Source organism: Gymnoscopelus microlampas (assembly GCF_963454915.1).
Source record: "Gymnoscopelus microlampas genome assembly, chromosome: 8".
Classification (NCBI taxonomy): Eukaryota; Metazoa; Chordata; class Actinopteri; order Myctophiformes; family Myctophidae; genus Gymnoscopelus; species Gymnoscopelus microlampas.
Genome location: NC_139945.1, coordinates 4,490,219 through 4,515,777, shown reverse-complemented (window position 1 = coordinate 4,515,777; position 25,559 = coordinate 4,490,219). Strand labels below are relative to the sequence as shown.

Sequence of the window (25,559 nt, the reverse complement as noted above, 5' to 3'; positions counted from 1 at the left end):
GCCCGAGTCCATTCAGTGTAGCCGCTACACTGAATATTTGCATTCCTATGGGTGATCACTGTGATCATGGGTGATCACTGTGATCATCACCCATAGGAATGCAAATATGTTGTTAATATTACTGTATAAAAGGGGCACAGGGTACATGCTTTGGCACTCAGTATTATTACTACAAGATGATGAGAGCTCCACCAGCAAAGAAGAGATGCACCCAGGGCCAGAAGACGCTAAATTTCGCCGTCATCAGCAAGACATTGCCGCTGCCAGATCCTCCTGCAAGCAGCGCTGCCGGTGTGTCCGGGCCACCGCGACCTGCCGACGAGCTGGCCGCACAGGGCAGCTGCAACAGCAGCACACACAACAGCGCCGCCGCCAGCGTCCTCGCCGTGCCGCCGGGAACAACAACGGCGACAAGCAAGACGACTACAGCCAGACTGTACCATGATGACTACATCAAGTTTGGCTTCACTTTTATGGGGGACCCATCTAATCCTATTCCACTGTGCATTGTGTGCGGGGACAAGCTCGTAAACAGTGCTATGGTTCCCAGTAAGCTGAAACGTCACCTTGAGGCCCACCATGGAGAAATCGCCACAAAGGACAAAGACTATTTTGTGAGTTTGAAAGCTACTAAGGCGAGACAGAACGCAAAACAGACAACTGCATTGTTACGCAGTACCACCAGCACCAAGGTTAGTGACAGAGCTCTGGAAGCTAGCTACCAAATTGCAGAGCTTGTGGCAAAGTTAAAATTGCCACATACAGCAGCAACATATATGTTGGCAGGAGCCAAAATCCTGGCTAACGTAATGTCGGGACCAGATGTTGCAGCGGAATTCGAGAAGGTGCCGCTCTCAAACAAGACAATTGGCCGACGCATTGAAGACATGTCTGCAGACATTGAGAGTGCTGTCATACAAAAGATTGTGACGAGTGGAAAGTTTGCACTGCAGCTTGACGAATCAACAGATATAAGTGGACACGCACAGCTGTTGGCAAACGTGAGATTCATTGACGGAGACGCCATCAGAGAGAATTATCTGTTTTGCAAACAACTGCCTGGAAAAACAACAGGAGAGGAAGTTTTCCGGGTGACGTCGGAGTATTTGGAGCAATGGAACTTAAGCTGGGAAAACTGTGTCATTGTGTGCACTGATGGGGCTGCATCTATGACCGGGCGACACAAGGGATTTGTAAGCAGAGTAAGAGAGAAGAATCCTGGCGTCCTGGTTACGCATTGCTTTTTACACCGTGAGGCGCTGGTTGCAAAGACTTTACCAAAAGACCTCTCAGCTGTGTTGAATGATGCGGTAGGCCAAAGACATTTTGTAATGTTCAAGGTTTCTTTATTACATCTTGTGTACATGAGAGTAAATATTATATATATATATATATATATATATATATATATATATATATATATATATATATATATATATATATATATATATATACGCACCATATATCTAGGTGTACCCTGGGATATTTTGGCTAAGCCAGGTGTACCTTGGCACCAAAAAGGTTGACAAACACTGTACTAGACCATAATGACTACTGTTTTACCCCAGCAACCACACATTAGACCATAGTAACTTCTGTTTTAACCTAGCAACTTCCTTTTTAACGCCAGAAACACTCTTAACACTAACACTACCTCAAACTATCAATACCATCAACACTAAACTGAACACTGTCAATACTTAACACTATATCGACACTCTTTACATGCTAAAACTATCCGAACTCTTTACACACTAACAATACTCGACATGATTCATAAAACTACAACACAACCAACATAGAGAGTCCAACAACTCTTCAGATTACGGTGGAAGATTGGGAGTGAGTCTACAGTTCTATTTGCGATGGGGAGTTCATTCCACGGATTTGGAGCCAGAAGGGAGAAGAGTCTGGGACGTGTGGAGCGTTGTCCCGGGTGTTTTAGGGAAGGTTCTGACAGCTTCCCTGTGTTGGCTGGTCTGAGTGAGCGGTAGAGATTGTAGGGTTGGATCAGGCTTTGAAGATGTAGGGGTGTCATCTGGTTGCTTTGTAGGCCAACGTTTGCAGTGTCCTCACGGCCCACCAGATGGGCCCCCGGCCCACAGGTTGAGAATCACTGATCTATAGCAGTGGTTCTCAAAATGGGGTCCGGGGACCCCCAGGGGTCCTTGAGGGGGATCCAGGGGGTCCCCAGCAAAATGTGTTAATACAGCATCACAATCGTTGTGACCCCTTTATCCATATATTATATGTTGGATATTCAAAAATAGCAGATGTACAAGCTCACAGCACGTGCCGTCACATTGTACCGCGCTGCGAGCTTGTACACCTGCTATTTTTGAACATTTTTTAAACATCTTGAAGTGATTTTCTTTTTTCAGTTGGGGGGCCGTGGCCAATTATATACATCAATTTGGGGGTCCTTGACCCTGTGTGAAAACATTTACTCGGTTTCCTTCACCAGACAGTCTTTAATTAATATTCAGAGGACTGTAGACTCAATGAAAACTCATTTCTTTCTATGTTTTAAACGAAAAATACATTAACTTTTTTTTTAAATTCCATACTTTTATATATATATTTTTTGTACATTCATGTTAATATTATTGTGGGATGGCTTCAGCGAGCACACTCATGTCCTCTTAACTATGTACAGATTAACTTCTCAAAACGTTTGGCAACTCCTACATCCTTTAACTAGTAGAAACTCTTTCACTTTTTATACTTTCACTCTAGAAACAAAAAGAAAAAGAAGCTTACTGTGGACATGGGTGCTTGTATTCATTTATTTTAAATGAACTATAAACTTTAAACACCCAATAAAGTCAATGGGAAAGTCGATGTTATTTCAAGTGAAACCCCTTCATTATTTCACTTGTTTGGAGTCATGTTTCTTCAGCATGCTTTAACTCACAGACTCCATTTAAACGTTAAAAGGTTGAGCTATCTTGTGGCTTCCGTTGCTGTGATAACCTTTTTGATAACTTTCATACTTTTGTAGCTATTCCACTTCAAAGCACATGTGGATCTCACATTCTTTTCAGATTTTCGAATACGCACACATGGTGTTTGTAGAGGGGAGAGAGAGAAAGAGACAGAAGTGACTCTTTGCCATTTTTACACTACCGATTGTTTATTTGTTTTTTACCAGGTTGCAAAGCCTGGTCTATACCTACACTCGCTAGTCCTGACTTTTAACTCCTTCAGGGGTAGACATTAAGGGAAATTTCACTGGCCCCACCATTGTAACCACTGGCCCAGGACATTCGCCAAGTATCGATCCCATAATAAGGAAAATTTATGAATGTGATCCCTAAAGCCCTAAAGCATGTTCATTATACAAATAATTGTATGATAATCATTCTAAAAGTAACCCATTCTGATTTCCGAATGGGGAAATATGTAGATGTTTTTAAAAATGTTTTTATGCCCTTTCTGCCTGTCTGTCATTGTTAGGAGGTAGATAAAATATTAGGCATTGGCTACTGTACTGTTAGCCCTGCATTGGGGTTTATGCTGGCATAAATACTACATCATATACTGTGTAGGCTACATTCCTGCTACAGCTAATCATTTATACAGCACCGGACCAGCGGTTCTCAACCTTTTCAGGCCGTGACCCCCCGGGACCCCCAACCCTGACAGGCTCTTGGAATTATACTTTTTTTTTTACTCTGTTCCACAGATAAACATTGTGAAAATAGCTGATCTACAAGCTTGTAGCCGATGCATCTTTGGGGTCCATTAGCTCTGGTCCATAGCGTTGTAAGGAGTTGGAGAACTCCTTCTAAAACTAGTATGGACCAGAGCTAAGAGGTCCATGACATGAAAATATTTGAGAACCACTGTTGGTTTAAATAAGAATTAAAACAAGTGGAAGCAAGCCCAAACACGCAACTACACTTTAGAAACAGGCCCAAAAAAGCCCAATATTTACAAGCACTAAACAAAAAAGAAGCCCAAAGTCACTTATAATAATCAGACATGGCAACGCTAATGATTTGCTGCGGTACAACGGTGAAAAGTTGACCTACAAGCTCACAGTATGTCACAAATGCGACGTGTTGTGAGCTTTTAGATCGGCGATTTCTTATGGAATGCAGTCGGGTCTCACTCATCCTCAGAAAGTTGTGTTAGCCTATTAGCCTATTAATGTAAATGAGACGATTTTGAATAGCTAACGCTAGCTTTTAGGCTAGCTGGCATTACTGTCGGATTATTGGATTATTATCCATATTCTCCTGTTTCAGAACCAAGGAGTTGGAGATCTCTCTCCCCCTCTCTCCCTCCATCTGGACTGCACAGTGCGTGTTTGATGCACTGTTTACATTTAACATGATCGTTCTTAAGTGTGGACGCACATAAAAGTTATCGTGCTCGCTTTTAACTTATCTTATGCAAGCCAATTCTAGCGGGTGCAGTACGTTAGTCCGACAGCGCATTCCTCCGACAGCGCAGCGCTCCGACGTTTCCAATACTAAACCCGAACCAAACCCGCACCCGCACCCTAACCCTAACCGCACGTGGATGCCACATAGTCGGAGAAAAGGTCTGTCGGATTAACGCATGCCTCCCAATTCTAGCGGTCTTGCCATTGTGGTTGAAACTTTCTCTCCCTCTTTTTCGTCTCATACTGCTTTTCACTCTGGCAACTTATTTTTTCTGTATTTGTTTTTACCTGGTGTTTGACCGAATACTGGTGGTTTTAAAAACTTAAAACTGAATGAATGAAAGGGTCCAAGGATGACGGGGAAAGGCTCTTCTGTGAGCCTGCCCTGCTCGAGTAGACGAGTACATGAAAGTGCTCGTATCGCAGGAGCGAGCGGCAGTCAACTGCCTGCAGCGAGGTGCGTTGAGGTCCGTGACAGAGCCACAGCAGACCGCTCTGTCTTTGATTCAAATATATAATTTTATTTAACTATGTTTTAACGGTAATTACCGCAACGATTTTACAGAAATGTTAACAGAACACAGTAGTACAGGGAAATGATGTGAAATTATTAGATGTTAATGTTTTAATTTTATTTATTGATTTTCAAGGCATTATTTTCACTGGCCCCACCGGGCAAGTGCTTGGTGCGTTCTGCTGGCCCTGGCGGTTTAAAAAGTACATCCGGGCCACCGGGCCATTTATAATGTCAACCCCTGGCCTCTACATCGCTAGTCCTGACTTTTAACTCTATTTTAACTCTATGCCTGGTCCTTTAGCCAATGAGGGCTCAATGTCCTCTCAGAATATTGGATCTAAAGACGACCCACAATACTGTGTTCGGCCACTGTATGTATCTCTATGGCCTGTGTGGTGCTGTTGCGTTGAAAAGCAGTGTGGTCGTTGCCACCAAACAAACTATTGACTTGATTCCTCATACACACACACACACACACACACACAGCGCTGCCTCCAGCGACCCAGGAAAAACACGTTAAACACGACAACGCACACACGCCCTAACTGAGGCACACAAACTGATTTAGCTGCGTTCATAAACTATTTCATATGTACTGCCATTTCGGCCTTTTTTGTTAGTCCCCGAGCGCAAGGGTACAGAACCACGGGTCCATTTGGTTCTGTGCGCTGACGCTGGAGAAGCAACCTGGTATAATATGACTGAGCTATTTGATGTATATGTTTTGAGTTAAAACCATTTATATCAACCCTTGTCCCTCTGCACTGTAGCAATTAGTAGACCTGTTGTTGTTTCATGCCTAGTCAGTCCTTTTTAAAGGAATAATCCACCCAAATGGTATTGCTCATCAACATGTATGCTGGTCAGTGTGGTGAAAAGTAACTAAGTACATTTACTCAAGGACTATACAATAATGTGCGGTACAATGCACAGTATGATTATGAAATATATTAACTTTACTTTACATTTGTGTTACTTCTACTCCACTACAAATATTGTACTTTTTGCTCCATTTACAATTAAAGCATTTGACAGCTTTAGTTACCTGTTACTTTACAGATTTGACTATTATGAATTATTATCTTTACTAATACAAAATATACATTAACCACATAAGTCCTGGCTATTCAACAAAAGCCGGTCTACAATGTGACGCCTTGTGAGCTTGTAAATCTGCTATTTTTGAAAAAAAATATTTAGAAAAAGGAGTACTTTTACTTTGGTACTCTAAGTACATTTTTATATTGTGATGCCAATACTTTTGTACATTTAGAGCGTATTGGTAGCGTATTGACACCTTCTAAACCCATGGGCCTAAAGGGACACAGACTGACAGATAAAGACATCTCCATATACTGTATAGACTCTATATACAGTATATATGTTTGTGTATTTATATATTATCTCTATACTATAGATATCAGAGGGGGACAGACATACAGATGTGTACAGCGGGTACTCTGGCATCGGGTACGAGTACGGGTAGTACTCCCCTTGTGGAGCCAATCTCAGTAACTCCTTTTCAAAACGCATTTCCTTTGGCATTTTACCTTCCGGTAGTTGAGTTGCCCAGTGATCTCGCCAGTTGGTCACATGGTACAGCTCTGGCCTGTCTGCCTGTACGTTGACGACGAAGTAGAATTCGGTGTTGGCCCGGTTGTTTCTAGCGTGTTTGAGTTCGTTGTGTGATGCAACAAATCTGGTTTGATAGCTAACGTCCTTGGTTGCTTTGACCTCTATGTACTGAGTTGTTCCGTCAGTACGATCCACTGTGACATCATAGGGCTTCCCCGTCTCGTGTCCAGCGTTTGTCCAGTTGACTGCGGCATCACCATATACTGATCTCAAATACAGCCAGGCCCATTCCTCTCCCCGTTTGCCGACTCCACTCTCCTTCAGATCGTCCTGTAAATGAAAAGTAGTTCAATTGTTAGTGTCACTGATGACGCTCTTTGGAGTGCATTGGTTCTATTATCACAAAAGAATATTAATATATATCAACAAATTATTGTTGTCACTCACCTTAATACGACTTGTATCCATCTTGTTCAAAAAGAACAGTGGACGTACATTGAATGTACGTCCATTGTTAGTTGTAGGTGGCATGCTGCTCTCAGTGCTGTGCTCCTCCTCCTTCAGATGCTGATCAACTGAAGTGATTTGTTGATAGTTCATCTTTTTATACCATCAGTTATGGTGGAGGATGCAAGGGCCGTTGCTATCATCAACAAATATGTCAACAGACATTTCAACAAACATTTACACTCAATATGTGTTTTTCGTTGATGTTTAGATATGTACCATAGCAACCCCTTTTTTACCTTAGCAACCATCAATTTCACCTTAGTTATCACCAGTTTTACCTACGCAACCACCGGTTTTACCCTAGCAACCGAATATTAAACCCTAGCAACCAAATATTAAACCCCAGCAACAGCTAATTAGACCTTAGCAACCAACAGTTTTACCATAGCAACCAAATATTACACCCTAGCAACCAACTATTAAACCCTAGCAACAGCTAATTAGACCCTAGCAACCACTTTTTTACCATAGCAACCAACAGTTTTACCCTAGCAACCACCTTTTGGTCCATAGCAACCACCTGTTCACCCTAACAACCACACATTAGACTCTAGCAGCCACTTCTTAGACACCAGCAACCACTCTTTTACCCTAGAAACCACCTGTTTTACCCTAACAACCGCCTGTGAGTCCATTTTGACTGCTGTTTTACCCTAGCAACCACTTATTAGACACTAGCAACACTGTTTTACCATAGCAAATACCTGTTTTACCCTAGCAACCACCTAGTAGACATGAACAACCACTGTTTTACCCTAGCAACCACCTCTTTTACTCTAACTACCACCTGCTAGACATAGGGACTGCTGTTTCACTCTAGCAACCGCCTATTAGACCCTACCAACCACTTTTTATACCCTAACAACCACTGTTTTACACTAGAAACCACCTATTAGACCATAGTAACTGCTGTTTTACCCTAGCAACTGCCTGTTTAACACTAGAAACCAACTCTTAACACTAACACTACTTCAAACTATCAACACTTAACTCAGCACTGTAAATACTTAACACTATTGGCACTCTTTACACACTAGTAATACTCAACACGATTAATAACACTATAACATAACCAACATAGCAAGCCCAAATTGTTTCTTAAGGAACAGTATTTTCTAGTATTATAACAATCTTAAGTGATTTACCAATTTTATTTGGGGGCCCACTTGTAGTTTGCTCACGGCCCACAAAGTGAGTCCGGGGACCCCCAGGGTCCTTGAATAGGTACCAGCAAAATGTGTTAATACAGCTTCACAATCATTTGAACCGTTTTTATCTATATTTCATACGTTGGATATTCAAAAATAGCAGATGTACAAGTATCTGCTCTTTTATTTTATAAACATCTTTAAAGTGAATGAAATAACAGAAAACTAAAATATTTGAGTTGACTGAAATAGAAATAAAACAAATTCTTTACAAAAATACGATAACTAACGTTTTGTGTGTTTACAAAACACTAAAATCATATATCCTTAGTCTTTTGACTGCCCTGTCTTTCCCTATAGGACTGACCGTGGGTGCTACTGGGACGTAAGTCGGGGCTTGATCAACCCTGGCTGGGTCACCTGGGCGAGGGTGTATGTTATGTTGCGAGACCCGAAACACCCTATGACCCCAGGCTACAACACTGATGATACGTCCCAGTTGCATCCATGTGATGTTTTTCTTTATCAGTTATTCTATTTATAGTGGCTCATAGGAATTTATAGACTACGTGACAACCAGGAATAGTTTGGTGACCACAGGAGAGACTGTTGACAGCCGGAATGTAGACGGCACCCCGGGAGCAGTATGGGTTAGCGCCCCATGCTGTGTCTTCCGTGAGGAAGAAGCCCAACAAACCCGCGGTTAGGCCTTTAGGAGGGCCATTCCAGCGTACCGCAAGCAGAGCTAATACCATTAGACAGCCCAATCTAGTGGTATCGGCCCAAGGAACCATCACGCCAGAAGGAAATGTTTGGATCGGGGCGGTGCACCTGATCTGGCGCAGCGCTCAGGTCCTGGACCTGGTGAGACGAAGGAGGAGCCCGGCCAGGAGACAACCCACAGAGCCTAGTCCCTCCACGTGCCAGAGCCTCCCCGAGTCCCGGCAGAGTACTTCCAGAGAAGCGGACTGCCCTGTCTTTCCCTATAGGACTGACCGTGGGTGCTACTGGGACGTAAGTCGGGGCTTGATCAACCCTGGCTGGGTCACCTGGGCGAGGGTGTATGTTGTATGTTGCGAGACCCGAAACACCCTATGACCCCAGGCTACAACACTGATGATACGTCCCAGTTGCATCCATGTGATGTTTTTCTTTATCAGTTATTCTATTTATAGTGGCTCATAGGAATTTATAGACTACGTGACAACCAGGAATAGTTTGGTGACCACAGGAGAGACTGTTGACAGCCGGAATGTAGACGGCACCCCGGGAGCAGTATGGGTTAGCGCCCCATGCTGTGTCTTCCGTGAGGAAGAAGCCCAACAAACCCGCGGTTAGGCCTTTAGGAGGGCCATTCCAGCGTACCGCAAGCAGAGCTAATACCATTAGACAGCCCAATCTAGTGGTATCGGCCCAAGGAACCATCACGCCAGAAGGAAATGTTTGGATCGGGGCGGTGCACCTGATCTGGCGCAGCGCTCAGGTCCTGGACCTGGTGAGACGAAGGAGGAGCCCGGCCAGGAGACAACCCACAGAGCCTAGTCCCTCCACGTGCCAGAGCCTCCCCGAGTCCCGGCAGAGTACTTCCAGAGAAGCGGACTGCCCTGTCTTTCCCTATAGGACTGACCGTGGGTGCTACTGGGACGTAAGTCGGGGCTTGATCAACCCTGGCTGGGTCACCTGGGCGAGGGTGTATGTTGTATGTTGCGAGACCCGAAACACCCTATGACCCCAGGCTACAACACTGATGATACGTCCCAGTTGCATCCATGTGATGTTTTTCTTTATCAGTCTTTGTCAAATATCTTCAAAAATAGCAAAACAATAGCCAGTCTACAAGCTCACAACAATACATCGGATCACAGTGTGTTGTGATCTTGTAGATCGGTTATTTTTTGCTATTTTTCTGAGCTTGTTGAATCTTTCCTCTGATGAATCCATATTTCCAAAAAGAAAAAAGACACCTATAACTAACACTGTAGTGTCTGTCTGTGTTCCTTTCATGCCCACACATGGAGATGTGTCTGCCTGCCTGCCTGTCTGTCTTTGTTCTGAGTCAGTGTTGATTTCGTCAGCTATTTTTTAGTCTTAGTCCAGTCTTAGTCCAGTTTCAATGACGGCTGTTAGTTTTCATCACATTTAGTCAAACTCATCCTTTTTAGCGGTGCCAACCGCTCTACATTTGACCGTGTCTGTGCGTCCGTATGTTTGAGCACGGGGCTTTAAACAGCTATAACTCCAGTTTGCAGCATGCTAGCAAGTACAAATTTGGTAAGTGGACTCAGACCACCAATAGGGACGAACTGAAATTAATTAAGCCCCACCCCCTCTGTCTTCCTATTGGCTGGGCTTTAAACAGCCATAAGTCCAGTTTGCAGCATGCTACAAAATACAAATTTGGCATCTGGACTTAGACTAGCCTGGTAAACCCTCCCTCCGGAAATCTCATTTCCATTCGATGTCAGGAAGGAGTCTGGCATGATCGCCCATTCTGCAATATTGGCTGCGGGCTGGAGTTGGGCGGGAGTAATACCGTTGACTGACAACCCCTTCAGCCAATGATCGTTTTTCCCCTTCAGCCAATTGCAGTGGATTTTTACGATCTCCGTCACTAATATGACGCAGCGGGACTTTTGAGACGGCCCAGCCCAAAATAGGTTGCCTTATGCGGATACATGCGTGTCACAGCCCGCCCCTCCCGGTTCTCTGAATTTATATTTTTAAATAGGCTCTGTCATGATTAATTGACCACATATATGAAGTTAAACAACTAAATTCTATCCAAACGATATCTTAATAGTAAATTCCGTGCCTCAAAAAAGAAGTTTGAGACCGTTTTAAAAACAAAAGTAAGAAGTGAAGGCACTCGCAGAACAACAATGGCTGCCGTTCGTCTTTTTTCGGCGTCACTCAGGCTTGCACTCGGCTTCATTCGGGCTCACTCGAACTCGCCACCTGATTGGCCAACGTAAGCTGTCAATCACAGAACGATGAGCGACGACGCTGATAGGCGCGGTTAGGTCCTGATTTAGCTGGAAACTCCCCAATATTGCAGAATGGGCGTTCATGCCAGACTCCTTCCTGACATCGAATGGAAATGAGATTTCCGGAGGGAGGGTTTACCAGGCTAGACTTAGACCACCAATAGGGACAAGCTTTAATTGCTGAAGCCCCGCCCCCTCTATATTCTTATTGGCTGGGCTATAAACAGCCATAACTCCAGTTTGCAGCATGCCACCAAGTCCTAATTTGGTTTGTGGACTTAGACCACCAATAGGGACAAGCTGTCTTACTTAAAGGACAACTTTGTTTTTTTTACAACCAAGGTTTATGTTTTAGATTGTAATTAAAGTAAATAAAAGATGAGTGCTACATTTTTTAAATTTACTGCTTTCTATAATTTTAGCAATTTTGGCGATCTTTTTTTTTTACAGTGGGTGGGGGCATTCTGTCCGGTGGCTAAATATGTATTTTTTTACACAATAACCCTGCATTTTCTTTATTATCATTTACAGTAGCTCTTCTAGCCCCCAATAACTCACATCTGGCCATCAAAGACCACAGGACCTTTTTTATTGTGTAAAAAAGGCATATTTAGCCACCGGACAGAATCCCCCACCCACTGTAAAAACGATTGCGAAAATTGCTAAAACTATAGAAAGCAGTAAATGAAAAAAAAATAACACTCATCTTTTATTTACTTAAATTACAAGCTAAAATATAAACCTTGGTTGTAAAAAAACAAAGTTGTCCTTTAAGCCCCGCCCCTCCATCTTCTTATTGGCTGGGATTTAAACTGCCATAATGCCAGTTTGCAGCGTGCTATAGGTCTCAAACTTGGTGGGTGGTCCCACAGACATCCTACTTCATAGCCCAATTAAATAAACATCAAACTTCATCAAAGGCACCGCTTCCTTCACACAGGGTGTGATTTTTTTATTTAGTCTAGTTTTAGTCAACTAAAAGTTGAGCATTTTAGTCTTTATCTTAGTCCAAGAAAACATATTTTTATTTGTCTAGTTTTAGTCGACAAAAACAGTTGACATTTTAGTCATGATAATTATATTAGCCCTTTACTTTTTGTGTCAGCAGATAATATAGAACATTTCCTTCTAATCTAAAAATATTTCACATAGCATTCCTCTCATCCTTTTGATGAAAAACAGAGAACATATTCTGATTGAACTTGTGTATTTATTTTAAACCATAACAATTCACAGACACGCCATTGCTTGCATTCAAATAAATAAAATACATCTCAGATGAAAAAAATGAATAAAATAAAATAAAGTGCCTCATGGACTTAACCACTTGAAGTTGAACCCCAGCATCTATATTCCAAGGGGAAAACATAAGCCAAAAAGTTTGTAGAGATTTCTGGTAAAGAGATTTGGAGTAGAAGGAAAAAGCAGTCCAACTAAGTACAGAGCCAACTCAGGTCAAGTTTACCAGTAAGTGGTTCTCATGGAGAATGAAAAAAGGTGACAGATACCAGGGTAAATATAAACTACTCACAAATCATTCACTAGTAGTAGTGTGATTGCTTGATTGATTGATTGATTGATTGATTGATTGAATACTGTAGTCAGAAGTTTGCAGAAACAAAGCACATGATAGTACAGTTCCAATACAAGGTCAGCTGAAAAGGATTTTTTTTTAAACAAACCCAAATGGCTTGTTTGTGTCCTAATGTTATTTTGGAAATGGTGAATGTGTCACCTAAATATTACTTGTTTGCATCCATGTATGGCTGCCCAGGTGTTTTTTGCACAGTCTGCACACTGGGTTGTTTACAAGTTACTATAGTTTGCAGTGGCGTGCACAGACATTTTGAGGGGCAGGTGCCCAAGTAAATTATACTTTTTTTTGTTTACTTGGTCTGCTCTTTTTTCCCTCTACACCTATACCTCTTTGCCAAAAATAGCCGATCTACAAGCCCACAACGCCTCGCACCGCGAGGCGTTGTGGGCTTATCTGCTATTTTTGGTTAAAGTTCTCCTCATAAAAGGGATGCTAGGTTTTGAGTGGTTATGGTAAAAAGAAAAATCATATCGCATAAAGATTTGGCGGACCCCCTGTAATAACTCTGAGGACCCCCTAGGGGTCCCGGACCCCTGTTGAAGACCCCTGCTCTAGCACCACCTAGAGTCTATCTGTGCACGTCCCTGATAGTTTGCTTGCTGCTACTAGATTTATAGCAGCCTGTCTCATGACAGTCATGACGAAACTTCAACCTGTTTTTTTGCACTTTCTCCATTTACAGCCCGTACATCTACATAAACCCCCATGGCCACGGATGTTCCAATTCACTTCGGGCGGTTATAATTACCCGTATCTTCCGTATTGTTCAATAAAAAGCATTTTAATCCGATTGGCGGTCATTTTGGCAGAACATGCAAGGTAATGCAAAAAGTTTAAAAAAAATCCATTTAGATATGAATTGATCATGATTAACACATTGACCGCCAGAGGTTAATCTCATAATGTACTCACCAGTGCCAACGTTTTATTGTTGTTTTTTGTTTTTTTCACGTCGCCATAGACCTTGTTAAAATCTGTAAGATTGAGCGTGCACTGTTTGTTTACATCGCGGACATCTGCCTGGTTCGAGCAGTGAAGACCACGTGTCAAACGGGGCATCCATGTTGTAGTTAGAACGGTTTATGTTAAACAGTGATCACCGAGGAGAAAAAACTACAAGGAGAAAATGGAGTTTCAGTTTCGTCATTAGAACGAGGCCTGACGGGATCGGCAAAACCGGATTCCGAATAATTCTGTTTCCGGTGGTGTTACAATGAAATGGTCCGTGTCGATCGGCGCTTTATGGTTGGATTTATCGGCCCGTAGGCTACGGGCCCGGTGGTCAGAGCGTTAATGTCCAGGGCTGTTGGACCAAAAATCAATGTGTATTTGTGTTGTTCAACAAGGGGTGGAATTAATAATCAAATAATGAGTCGGGAAGATAATGAGTCTCAGAGTTCCCGATGCGCTGCTCACTTGACTTGTGAGCGGCACATTTGTAGGAGTGCAGGCAGAGAAACGATAGAGATGTATTCCTCTTCGAGAAGCCAAGTAGCACTCCATTTATTTCAAAGAAAAACAATAACAACAGACCTGTCGCGCAAGTAATTACGTCCGCACCACAGAGTTGTGTATTCATTTCATTAGATGTGTTGCTGTTAAAAAATGAAAATAAAAAATAAAGTCAACTTCCTGTTGATTTTACTATTTGAGGATATGGATACAGATCCGCAGATGGAGTCCGGGGTTTCTTCCTTTTAAAATTAGAGTAATCAACAGGAGGTTGAATTGTATTTATTCATCCTAATATACAATCGAGAGTCCCGCGCATGCGTGACGGTCGGTCGTGTGCGGTCGGTCGGTCGGTCGGTCGGATGGTCGGTCGTTCATCATACGGGTCCTTTTTCAGCCGAGTGCAGCCGACTAGAGCAGAGCGGATATGGTCAGGGACGTGCAGAGGGATTTGGAGAGGTAGGGGCTGGAATTTCAAAGGGCACCTATTGGATTTTTTTTACGAACAATTACCATACTTTTAGGCCCGAAAACTTCAAAAATCCGAAAAGGTATCATTGTGTGCTTAATGTCCTCAAAGTCACGCACCCAACAAGCTTTGAACTGAGCAGATTAGACCTTCTATTACATAGAAAATGGCCGAAATATATTGAAAACGGACACTTTTTCGCTGGTTTTCGATCGCCAATTTTCGATTGAGTTTTGGCCATTGCCGTTTTTCTTTAATAACTCGGGCTAGGAAGGTCGTACGGCGACAAACTAGATACCTGAGCAAAGTTCACTTTGAGTTGCATCCAGCATTCCCACTGCCATTTCCATCGGCCTTACCGTTAGGCCGCTAGGGGCTTGTCATCTCCCACCTGGATTACTGCAACTCCCTCCTTGCTGGTGCCCCGGCGTCTGCCATCAGACCTCTGGAGCTTGTTCAGAAAGCTGCGGCTCGTCTGGTGTTCAACCGCCCCAAGTTCTCCCACACAACTATCCTTCTCCGTTCTCTACACTGGCTCTCCGTTCTCTACACTGGCTCCCCGTAGCGGCTCGCATTCAGTTTAAAACCCTGGTGCTAGCCTATAGGGCAGTGAAAGGAACAGCTCCTTCTTACCTCCGGCTATGGTTGATGCTTACACCCCTGCCCGACCACTTCGGTCTGCCACCTCGGGGCGACTGATTGCCTCGTCACTCAAGGGTCCTTGTGGTCGATCGACACGGTCACAACTTTTTTCTGTTCTGGCCCCACAGTGGTGGAATGAACTTCCCACTGATGTCAGGACAGCAGAGTCACTGCCCATATTTCGCCGCAGGCTGAAAACCCATCTCTTCAGGGAACACTACCCTTCCTCTTTGCCTGGCCTACTTGTTGTTAACTAGTTGTACGAACTCTTGTTTTAGTGTTGTATTGTTTTATTGAATCTTGTTTAGTCGATACACTTATTTGTTTTAGCTCGTGCTCATTTGATTTTGCTATTTTGTCTCATCTGTTTAAGACAGTAGGTAGCTGATATATTGCACTTTTACCTTAGCGCTAGGTATACTCTTGGTTGCTTGTTTTTGCAGGAAATGCACTTAAGACTTCTGGTGATAAGTAGTTTTGTTCCCTACCTATGTTGAATGCACTTACTGTAAGTCGCTTTGGATAAAAGCGTCTGCTAAATGACTGTAATGTAATGTAATGAGTGCACATACAAAGTTTTACACAGATTGGTGCAGTTACGGGTAAAAACATTTGAAAAATTACAAGTGGCATTTCTTCCTCAGCCTAGTGGGAATGTACGTGCAAAATTTCACAGAAATGTTATGCTGTGTTCATGATTTGAGGCATTTTGTTCAAAATGGAGCACTCCTGCAAACTTTGGAAGCCAATCTTAGCCAATCAGGATGTATTATAAACAATCTGAAAGACCCGTTTCGTTTAATGACTAAAGCGATACTGTGTACCGATTTGCGTGACGTTTGGCCAAAATCTGTAGGAGTACTGTCCAAAAATGTGTTTTGCAAAAAACGGCCTCCTGGTGGCACTATAATAGGCCCATGTGAAAACTTTGGGGCAAAGGTTCTGAATTGGCATCCAGGTAGTGTGTGTGCACAGTTTCACTGCGATCAAGCCAACGTTGCCGGAGATTAGCTGGTCACAGACGGACGGACACACACGCACGCACGCACGCACGCACGCACGCACGCACGCACTGACGGACGGACGGACGGACGGACGGACGGACGGACGGACGGACGGACGGACGGACGGACGGACGGACGGACGGACGGACGGACGGACGGACGGACGGACGGACGGACGGACGGACGGGGTGGAAAACATACTCTCTCGCCATGCCTTTCGGCCTGGCGGAGACAATTATTATTTTGAAAGAGAAATTGTATCAAGAGTGAAACAGCTATATCCTAGTCCTTGGGCATCAATACGTTTGAGTGGGCAAAACCTTACCTATACTAAATAGTTTAAAGGGTCAATATAAGTAAATCATTATATTATAGCCTTTCCATAGGAGTAACGTTTTATATTTTTGGGACATTTTGTTATTTTCTTATATGAGCGGATTTCTTTAGGTATTTCCAAAAAGAACACAAACAGCATTTGTTTGACAAGAAGCTCAGACCAGAGCCTTGTATCTCTCGCTATGGGTCTGGCTCAGACTATACAAAGGACCCCCGCCCCCCCGCCCGCCCCCCCTCCCCCCCCGTTACTGAAACACGAGGGGAAACACACGTTTGCGTCAGGCAGAGAGCAGGGTGAGAGTGGGCAAATTTACCCAAATGGAACCATACGGGTACGCTCTCAGAGTTAAATTAAGACTAATTAATCAATATTGATTTGAATATTGATATTATTTATATATTAATTAATGTATTTATTTGTTTGTTTATATATGTATTTATTCATTCATTTATTATCCATTATTCTTGTTTTATTTTCATGCACAAAAAGTGCTCAAACCTTATGTATTTTCATACAAGACACCAAGAACAGCTGTAGTGGTCAAACCTTTCTCAGTTTATTACAACATTACAGGTTATTTTTAACACAGTCTTCTTCTTTCAAACAAATAAACAAATATGCTACATTTGTTTTCTCTTCATGAATCATAACATGTACTTTTACAAGTATGAACTCTTGATATACAGTGGTTGGTATATCTCACTGAACCTTTGTCATTCATTGGATACTGCAGTTTTTGTTTATATACTGTTTTCCTGCATCTACAACTGCCCCCTCAACTCTCTGCACAACAAGGTCTGCAATCCTCTTTGCTGATTCTGCTACTTCCCATATCAGATTTGAAAGGAAGGAGTTATTTTTTTCAGCATATTCTCTTGCTTTGCGTTGTTGTTCTTTTTTCAACTTTGCCTCTTCTTCTTTCAGATCCTCCGGTCCATATTTTCTCCTCAGTCTTTCCTGCTCTCTAAAATTCTTCTCTTCATTCTCTTTAAGTCTCCTTTTTTGCTTTTCCTGTATTGCTCTCTCTGCTTCTTGGAGCATCTCAGTGGTGTAGTACTTTCCTCCATTAAGCTCAACCATAGAATCGATTTTCTTAAGCAGCTCAGTGACCTGAGAGGGATCCTTGGTGTTGCTGTTGTTGAAGACATGATAGCGATCGTCACATGTTTTGATCAGTTCTTGTAGTTTTGGACTCTTTTCCAACCAGTCTTTAACTGTTTCACCTTTAAGCTCGTCACCACCAGTGAAGAGAATCATGGTGTATTCGTTTGACCTTTCACCAAATACCTCCTGAATCATTTTCACCGATTTCTGCTCCTCTTCTGTGTATCTTTGCAGTCTGATCACAACCAGGAACACATGGGGACCAGGAGCAGCAAAACATATACACTGTTTGATCTCCTTAATGATGTTCTTTTCATCATATCTGGTGTCAAACAATCCTGGCGTGTCAACAACAGATACATTTCTACCATCCACTACAGTTCTGACCTTCGTACAGTCTATCGTCACAGATACAGGCGCGAATGAAGATTCAAATGCATTTAAACCCAGGATGGTGTTTCCAGTGGCGCTCTTTCCAGCTCCAGTCTTTCCAACCATCACCATCCGGATTCCTTCAATGATGTGAAAAAAAAGGATATGATTATGGATAATAAACATTTGTAGTGTGTGTGTGTGTGTGTGTGTGTGTGTGTGTGTGTGTGTGTGTGTGTGTGTGTGTGTGTGTGTGTGTGTGTGTGTGTGTGTGTGTGTGTTTGAGGGAGTACGTACCACTGGAACTCATTTTTGGTCTTGTGTCTTTATCACTCTGTAAGAGGAGGGGGGGGTATCATTATAATGATATTCAGATATTCATATGAGACAGATGATGTTCTAAACTCAATCAGCAACAGTATTTCATCATGTAATCAAATGGGCTGTAATATACTGTAAACAAGGGGGTCGTTTATAAGAGTGGTACTTCTTAAAAGTTACAAATATTCCAAATAAAAACAAGATTAACAGATCGGCCTGTAGACCTTTTTCCGTAATAATACATTTTGTTATTTAGTGTATTGGCAATTTTGTTCATGTTAGCCTCGACAGACAACTATTGCAGGACATTTGACATGCATGATGAAGTAGGCAGGGTAGGCTATACGTAACTTGACTGAGATTCACCTGAAGACTGGAAAATGATTAGACGGCCCTCCTGATTGTTGTGGTGGTTCTTTAACTGTGGGTTGATTGTAGGGAGAACCTATCAGTGGAAATAAGTGTAATAAGTAAGTTATTGAGTAATAGTAACAACCCTCACATTTAGGCTTCATTAAGACAGCACCACTTGCTTGGTTTGTGTGGAAACAAATAGTATCTTGTGTTTAGAAAAGTTACTGTGTGTCTTAACCCTTGCATTGTAAAACCTGCTGACACTTTTGGTGTTAGCTGGTCAAATGTGACCCGCGATTTAATTCAGCCCAAAATATTATTATTATATAAAAAAAACACACATTTATGTTTTCCCCCACCTCATAGCTGACTTGTTATGCATTCATATCTTTTTTAAATATTATTTTGGGTTAGGGTTAGGGATTCATCTTCCAATATAGCTCGTTTTCAATTATAAAAGTGTTAAAATTCACTAATATTAGAACACACTTCCAAAAATTAAATACTTCTTTTAGTTTTTTTTTTTTTACTTAAAATATTGTTGATATTATTAAAAAAATAGTGACATCCGTGCATGGTGTTAAGGGTCAACATTTACCCATAAACCATAAAAGATAAAAAGTCATTTATTTTTCATAAACCCAAACTTTATTTTACACCTAATAGCAAATCAAGATTGAGGACAAGTTTCTCTCACTCTCAAACATGTAAACATTGAATATTGACAATTTGGAGGGAATTGAGACTTTTCTGCCGGGTCATATTTGAGAGATATATATCCATATCTAACCCTTTTTTTATAGAGACCATCAGAAGGAACTGAAATGGTGGTAATTATGTTGCGTTAAAATAGCTGTTTCTGAGGATATCATGCCTTGTTCCAATAAAAAAATGAAAGGGTATTAAAAACCCGTATTTTAATTTTATGTATTCATACGTTTTTCCTGTTTGACATTTCTCAATTATGCCTGTGGATATAACTTTCTATTTATTGTCCAGTATTTGATACTGTATTGAATTGAGTTAGGTCATGGAATCTAAAGCTAGTTATGAATTTGAATGAATTTTGTGGTAATGAAGCATAATATACATTAATTGCTGAATGCTGTTCATGTAAGTTTTTGTAACAGCTTGTTTAATTAGAACTTTGTTGCCCAATAGATTTTCTCATAAATCAACACTGCCATACGTTGGTTGTCAATGGCAATCATAGACAAACTACAATTGCACGGTTCCTTATTTGTCAAAGTGTCTTACCTGTTTCAATGTTGAAATCCTGATGAAGGTCTGGAGAGACAGAGGAAGTATAAAGACAGGCTATGAAGGTTCATCAACCAGGACCAGCTCACTGACACATCTCTGGTGTCTCCCTGTCATTTTATATGTTTCAGTGTGCAATTCCTTCAATGGGGGAAGTCAGAGATCTATCTCTATTGTTTACATGAAGAGATAAATAATGTGAAGGGATCATGTATGTAACCTGATTAAGCAAAGTTACATTTGCATCACTGAGAGAAGGAAGACAAAGCAGGAATGACACAATCAAGGATTGATTGATACAATCAAGGTCCAGGAGTTAAGTACTGTATCTTCATAGTTCAGTTTTTTTGGAATGTACATTATATATATATACATATACATATATATATATATATATATATATATATATATATATATATATATATATATATATATATATACCATGAATATATAAGATTCATGGTAAAATTCACAAATTCAGTTCCATTTGAGATCTCAACAAATATGATCCTATTGGACCTTAAGGTCTCTTTGTCTCTCAGGTTCTCGTAGGATCTAAGAGCAAAAGTTCTTAATCCTCTGGAGTCGGCCATACCAGCCCTGACGAACAAGGACAGTCATTTTGTATGTTAAAACAAATTCATACACAACATTGGCATGGACTGTAAACTTTGAAACTAATTTATTTGGGAATTATGTCTGTTTCCCCAGGAAGAGAATAAATAACTTGATTATTATGGTGGTATATGGGTTGGTGCTTTGTAGACACACAACCATAGAAATAACATAAACTAGAAAAAGTGCTCCTCGGAGCACATGTCTCCGCCAGGTCACGTCGTTATTGTGGCCTCCTGGTGGCGCTATAATAGGCCAATGTGAAAAGGGTGGCATTTCTTCCTCGGCCTAGTGGGAATGAGCGTGCATTTGAGGCATTTTGTTGCAAAAATGTGTTTTGCTAAATTAGACCTGCTGGTGGCGCTATAACAGGCCAATGTGAAAAGGGGGGCATTTCTTCCTTGGCCTAGTGGGAATGTGCGTGCAATTTTCCACGGAAATCACACACTGCGTTCATGATTTGAGACATTTTGTTCAAAACAGACCAATCCTGCCAACTTTGGAAGCCAACCTTAGCCAATCAGGATGGAATATGAAATATCGGACAGATCAGTCTTGATCACATGACTATAGAGATACTGTGTACCGATTTGCGTGATGTTTGGATAAAATATGTAGGAGTAATATCCAAAAATGTGTTTTGCACAAATCGGCCTCCTGGTGGCGCTATAACAGGCCCATGTAAAAAATTTGGGGCAGAGGTTCTGCTGTGGCATCGAGGGAGTGTGTGTGTGCAGTTTCACAGCGACCGGGGCAACGGTGGCGGAGATTAGCTGGTAACAGACAGAAGGACGGACGGACGGACACACGGACGGACGGAGGGTAAAACATACTCTCTCGCCATGCCTTCGGCCTGGCGGAGACAATGACAGAATAAATAAGCCAACTTGTAGAATTTAAGTATCATCTGCTGTTGACAATCAACATGGGTGTTAGGTGGGTCAGGAATTGAAAAACCCTTGTTCAAGGCAACAAAAAAAAACTGTTTCTGATCATATTTTAGCTGAGAAAAGGACCATGCAGCTGTTCAGTATTGAATCATTTCATATTTACAATGGCTATCGTAGTTTAAAAGTTTGTTATCAGAATTCAGGAGCTCCCTTGCAGTAATGGAAGTCTTTCGTTGAACACTGATGCTAGTAACCCTCAGGTACTAAACAAGCACTGAACCTTGATTATGTCAATTGTTGATTGTGTTATTCTCTGTGTTATTCTCTGATAAACTAAATAACACAATTCATTATTAAGGAAATCTGTCTGCAGGCTGATTTTTTCATTATTTTTATTTGGAGCATTGACAAGGTGTTGATAATTGTAACTTTTAAGAAGTGCCACTCTTATAACACGACTCCCCTGTTTACAGTATAAAGAGTCTAAGGCAGCCCATTTGATTACGTGATGAAAAAACTGTTGCTATAGAGTCTATAGCAATGATACCAACCCTCTCTCTCTCTCTCTCTCTCTCTCTCTCTCTCTCTCTCTCTCTCTCTCTCTCTCTCTCTCTGTGTGTGTCTCACACACACTATTTACAGTACAAAGTACTCTGCGTTGGAAAGAGTCTGCCGCCGACAAATTGTTGTCGGATAACGTGGTTCTGTCGTGTCGGACCTCTTTCGAACGACGCAGAGAAACTGAGCATGTTCAGTCCTAAACCTCCTAATTTAGGGGCGGCCATAGCTGAGTGGTTACTCAGCCCCCCTAGGGAGCCAGAGGCCCTGGTTGCCCCAGGTTCGATTCTCCGTCACTGTGTGTGATCGTCGTTGTAGTAAGCTCACAGGACTTCATAGTTCTGCTGAATAGGCAGGTTCGGGGACCATGCTTTCTTTTTTTTCTTTTTAAAAAAAAGCCTGCTGTTAGTAGGGCTGTCACGGTCATGTCGTTTTACTTGAGGATTGACTACCCTGAGTCAGTGCTTGACTCAAGTCAATCCGGTTGACTGCGTTAGATGCAGAATTGGTTAATTCTAACGTCAGTAATTGTGCCCGACTCATTGAATTGTTTGCCAGTTCAATATATACTATATACAGTATATATATATATATATATATATATATATATATATATATATATATATATATATATATATATATATATATATATATATCAATGTACAATTTGATGATTTGTTTTGATCTACCTACAAGCTTTGAAAATGTACTGTTCCCTTCACCAGTCTCTAGTTAGGTACACATGTATTCCAACAGCTGCTTCTAAGTGTACTTGGGTTTGGGTCAATAGTATTATAGTCAGTCCATCCTACTAGCCACCATTCATGAATGACAATTTAGGGATGATTTAAGGAATCAAATCAAGTAGTGTGGAAATTAAAGGTGCTGAAAGATCACATGAGTTGTACAAAAGCATTCAAACATTACACAAAACTGAGACAGTTTTCAGTTCACAAAAAGATCGTTTGTGAACCCTGACCTGAACATAGAGGGAGATGGGTTTTTATTGTGGGTGGTGGGGTCAATCGTGTTGAACTTGTTTGATGCAGAATTGGTTCATTTTAACTTCAGTAATTGTGCCAGATTGATTTTTGTATTTGTAAATTTGAACAGTTGCAGCTGATGAATGTCTGTGAAAAATAAGGATAGACTAGTTTTTAAATGGAGCAATCATTTAGCGAAGGTTCCTCCAACTACCACAGTTACAGAACAGTGTTGACCCTGTATGAACAAATGTAAAGCGAGGCTGCGAGGCGTTGTGAGCTTGTAGATTGGCTATTTTTGGCAAAGAGTTGTAGGTGTATAGGGAAAAAAGAGCAGCAAAAGTTTATCTGAAACACAATTGTATACAACACAGAGGGGGTCCCTGCTTCATCTCTCTCTCAGCTAGGGGGTCCTTGGCCTGAAAACGTTGAAGACCCCTGCTCTAGCCTCCACCTCAACTGAACACACGGAAACGCAGGCTTATGCGCTCTCTTCATACAGCTATATCCTCTTCAGCATCAATCAAAAGGAAGATCTGAAAAAAGAGATCTTTGATTGTACAGCTTGTGGCAAAGGACTCATACAGGGGAAAAACCCTTCAGTTGTACAGTTTGTAGCAAACATTTTATTCGAAGTGGAGGGCTGAGGAATCACATGACGATTCATACAGGTGAAAAACCCTTCAGTTGTACAGTTTGTGGCAAAGTATTTCGTCTAAAGGACCATTTGAAAACACACATGTGGACTCATAGAGGTAGCCCCCCCCAGGATTCCGGAGAACAATCCTTGATTCCGTAGCTTGAAAGTTTATACTCACGGGCATCTACAATTACCATTTATCAAGCTAAAGTATATGTTGTATTAATCAAGTAAAACTCCTTGCTGTACCATTTCATAACACCGTAAAACAGTGGAACCTAGTCAAGGTATTTGCAGGTTTAGGTAAGTCAGATATAAAATGAAAGGCTTTTTAATAATCAGAATGATTTAAATCAATTTATTGAAATGTTGTACCTTATTGATCCTTTTTTATTATTGGTAGTTGTTGTTGGCAAATGTTTAAAAACAAATGTGGCCTATCATTAAACAACTCTTCGTTACCAGCAGGCTATCCACACATTTTTTCAAGCAGACAGAAAGCAATGTGTGTACTGTTGCTTTAAAAGACAACTTTACTTTGTCGTATTGCACTCCAAAAATCGCCCCTCGTTGTTAGCTTGTAGATCGACCTTTTTGCAAGCAAGTTGAAAATCTATGAATGATTCATTCTAATCCAGCATGACAGCATACTCATTATTTTCTAATTGTCTTTATAATGATCACACGCCTTCTAGAACAGTGTGTGTCCTCAAAAGTAAGCCATTCACATCTCATGCAGCTGTCACAGCCGAAATACCAGTGGTTCTTGTTTGCTGATGACTCAGTGCTCTGTTAATATTATGTCTGTTGATTAATTGAATACATAGGACGACAATGGAGTGTTATCCTTTTAACCTAAATGCTTTACTGTACCTCCGTGCTGTTTACATGTTCAACTAAAAGTATTGCTCAAGGTGAGTATATGAGGGTGCCATTGCTCTCTCCATAATGACAGATGGAGGAATGGCAGTCAACAGGAAAACTCTTAGTCAAAGGATTTAAAGTGACGCCAGTGCTAAATCCCATTATTTTGATGTGAGGTCATCATTAATGTAGCGTGGTTAAAACAACAATAGCTTGTGTCTGTCTTCGCAAAATCTTGATGTCAAACATGTCTTTTCACACCTACGTTGTATGGAATGCACACAACCGATAATGTGAAAAGATGTGTGAATTGTGGTGTGCTGGTCAATTGAACTGACGGTTGCCTATAGCATAGCATCTGCTATTGTAAAAAAAAATAAGGACCCCATAACTCTGAGAGTGTATGCTACAAATGGAACCTTACGGGTCCATTTGGTTCCGTTTGTATACCAGGACCCACCCACAATTATAGCAATTGGCATAATCAACAAAAACAAGGCTAACCACATGGACCATGAGTAAAGACTATCTACACAATCAGTGGTGGAGTGTAAATAAGTACTGTACTTACGTACACTTTAGAGGTATTTGTACTTAACTTGAATATTTCCATTTTGCAATACATTTACTTCTACTCCACTATGTCTCGGATCCAAATATTGTACTTTTTCTCAACTACAATTGAAAACTTTAGTTAAGTTACTTTGTATATTTTGATTGTTATTACAGACCATGCATTAACCACTTCAGCCCTACCCTACATACATTTCGGCCATTTGAAAATAGCCGATCTAAGCTCACGATGCGTCATTGTGACGCATTGTGAGCTTGTAGATCTGCTATTTTCAAAAGGTTTTTATATATTTGAAAACTTGAAATGGGATATTCTGCATAATGAGTACTTTCTACTTGTGGTTCTTTAAGTACATTTTGATTTTGAAGAGGTACTTTTACTTTAGTAGCCTAGTATATT

The 25,559-nt window shown here is 41.4% G+C and overlaps 1 protein-coding gene across 1 annotated transcript; it reads right to left on the bottom strand.

The window, feature by feature from the left end:
- Positions 1-6,313: 6,313 nt before the first annotated feature.
- On the bottom strand, positions 6,314-18,233 carry LOC311050082 (GTPase IMAP family member 4-like; the record flags this gene model as incomplete). Its single annotated transcript, XM_084064048.1, has 3 exons — positions 6,314-6,318; positions 6,458-6,812; positions 17,535-18,233. The coding sequence occupies 3 exons, from the start codon at positions 18,231-18,233 to the stop codon at positions 6,314-6,316; spliced, it is 1,059 nt and encodes a 352-aa protein (XP_083920174.1).
- Positions 18,234-25,559: the final 7,326 nt, after the last annotated feature.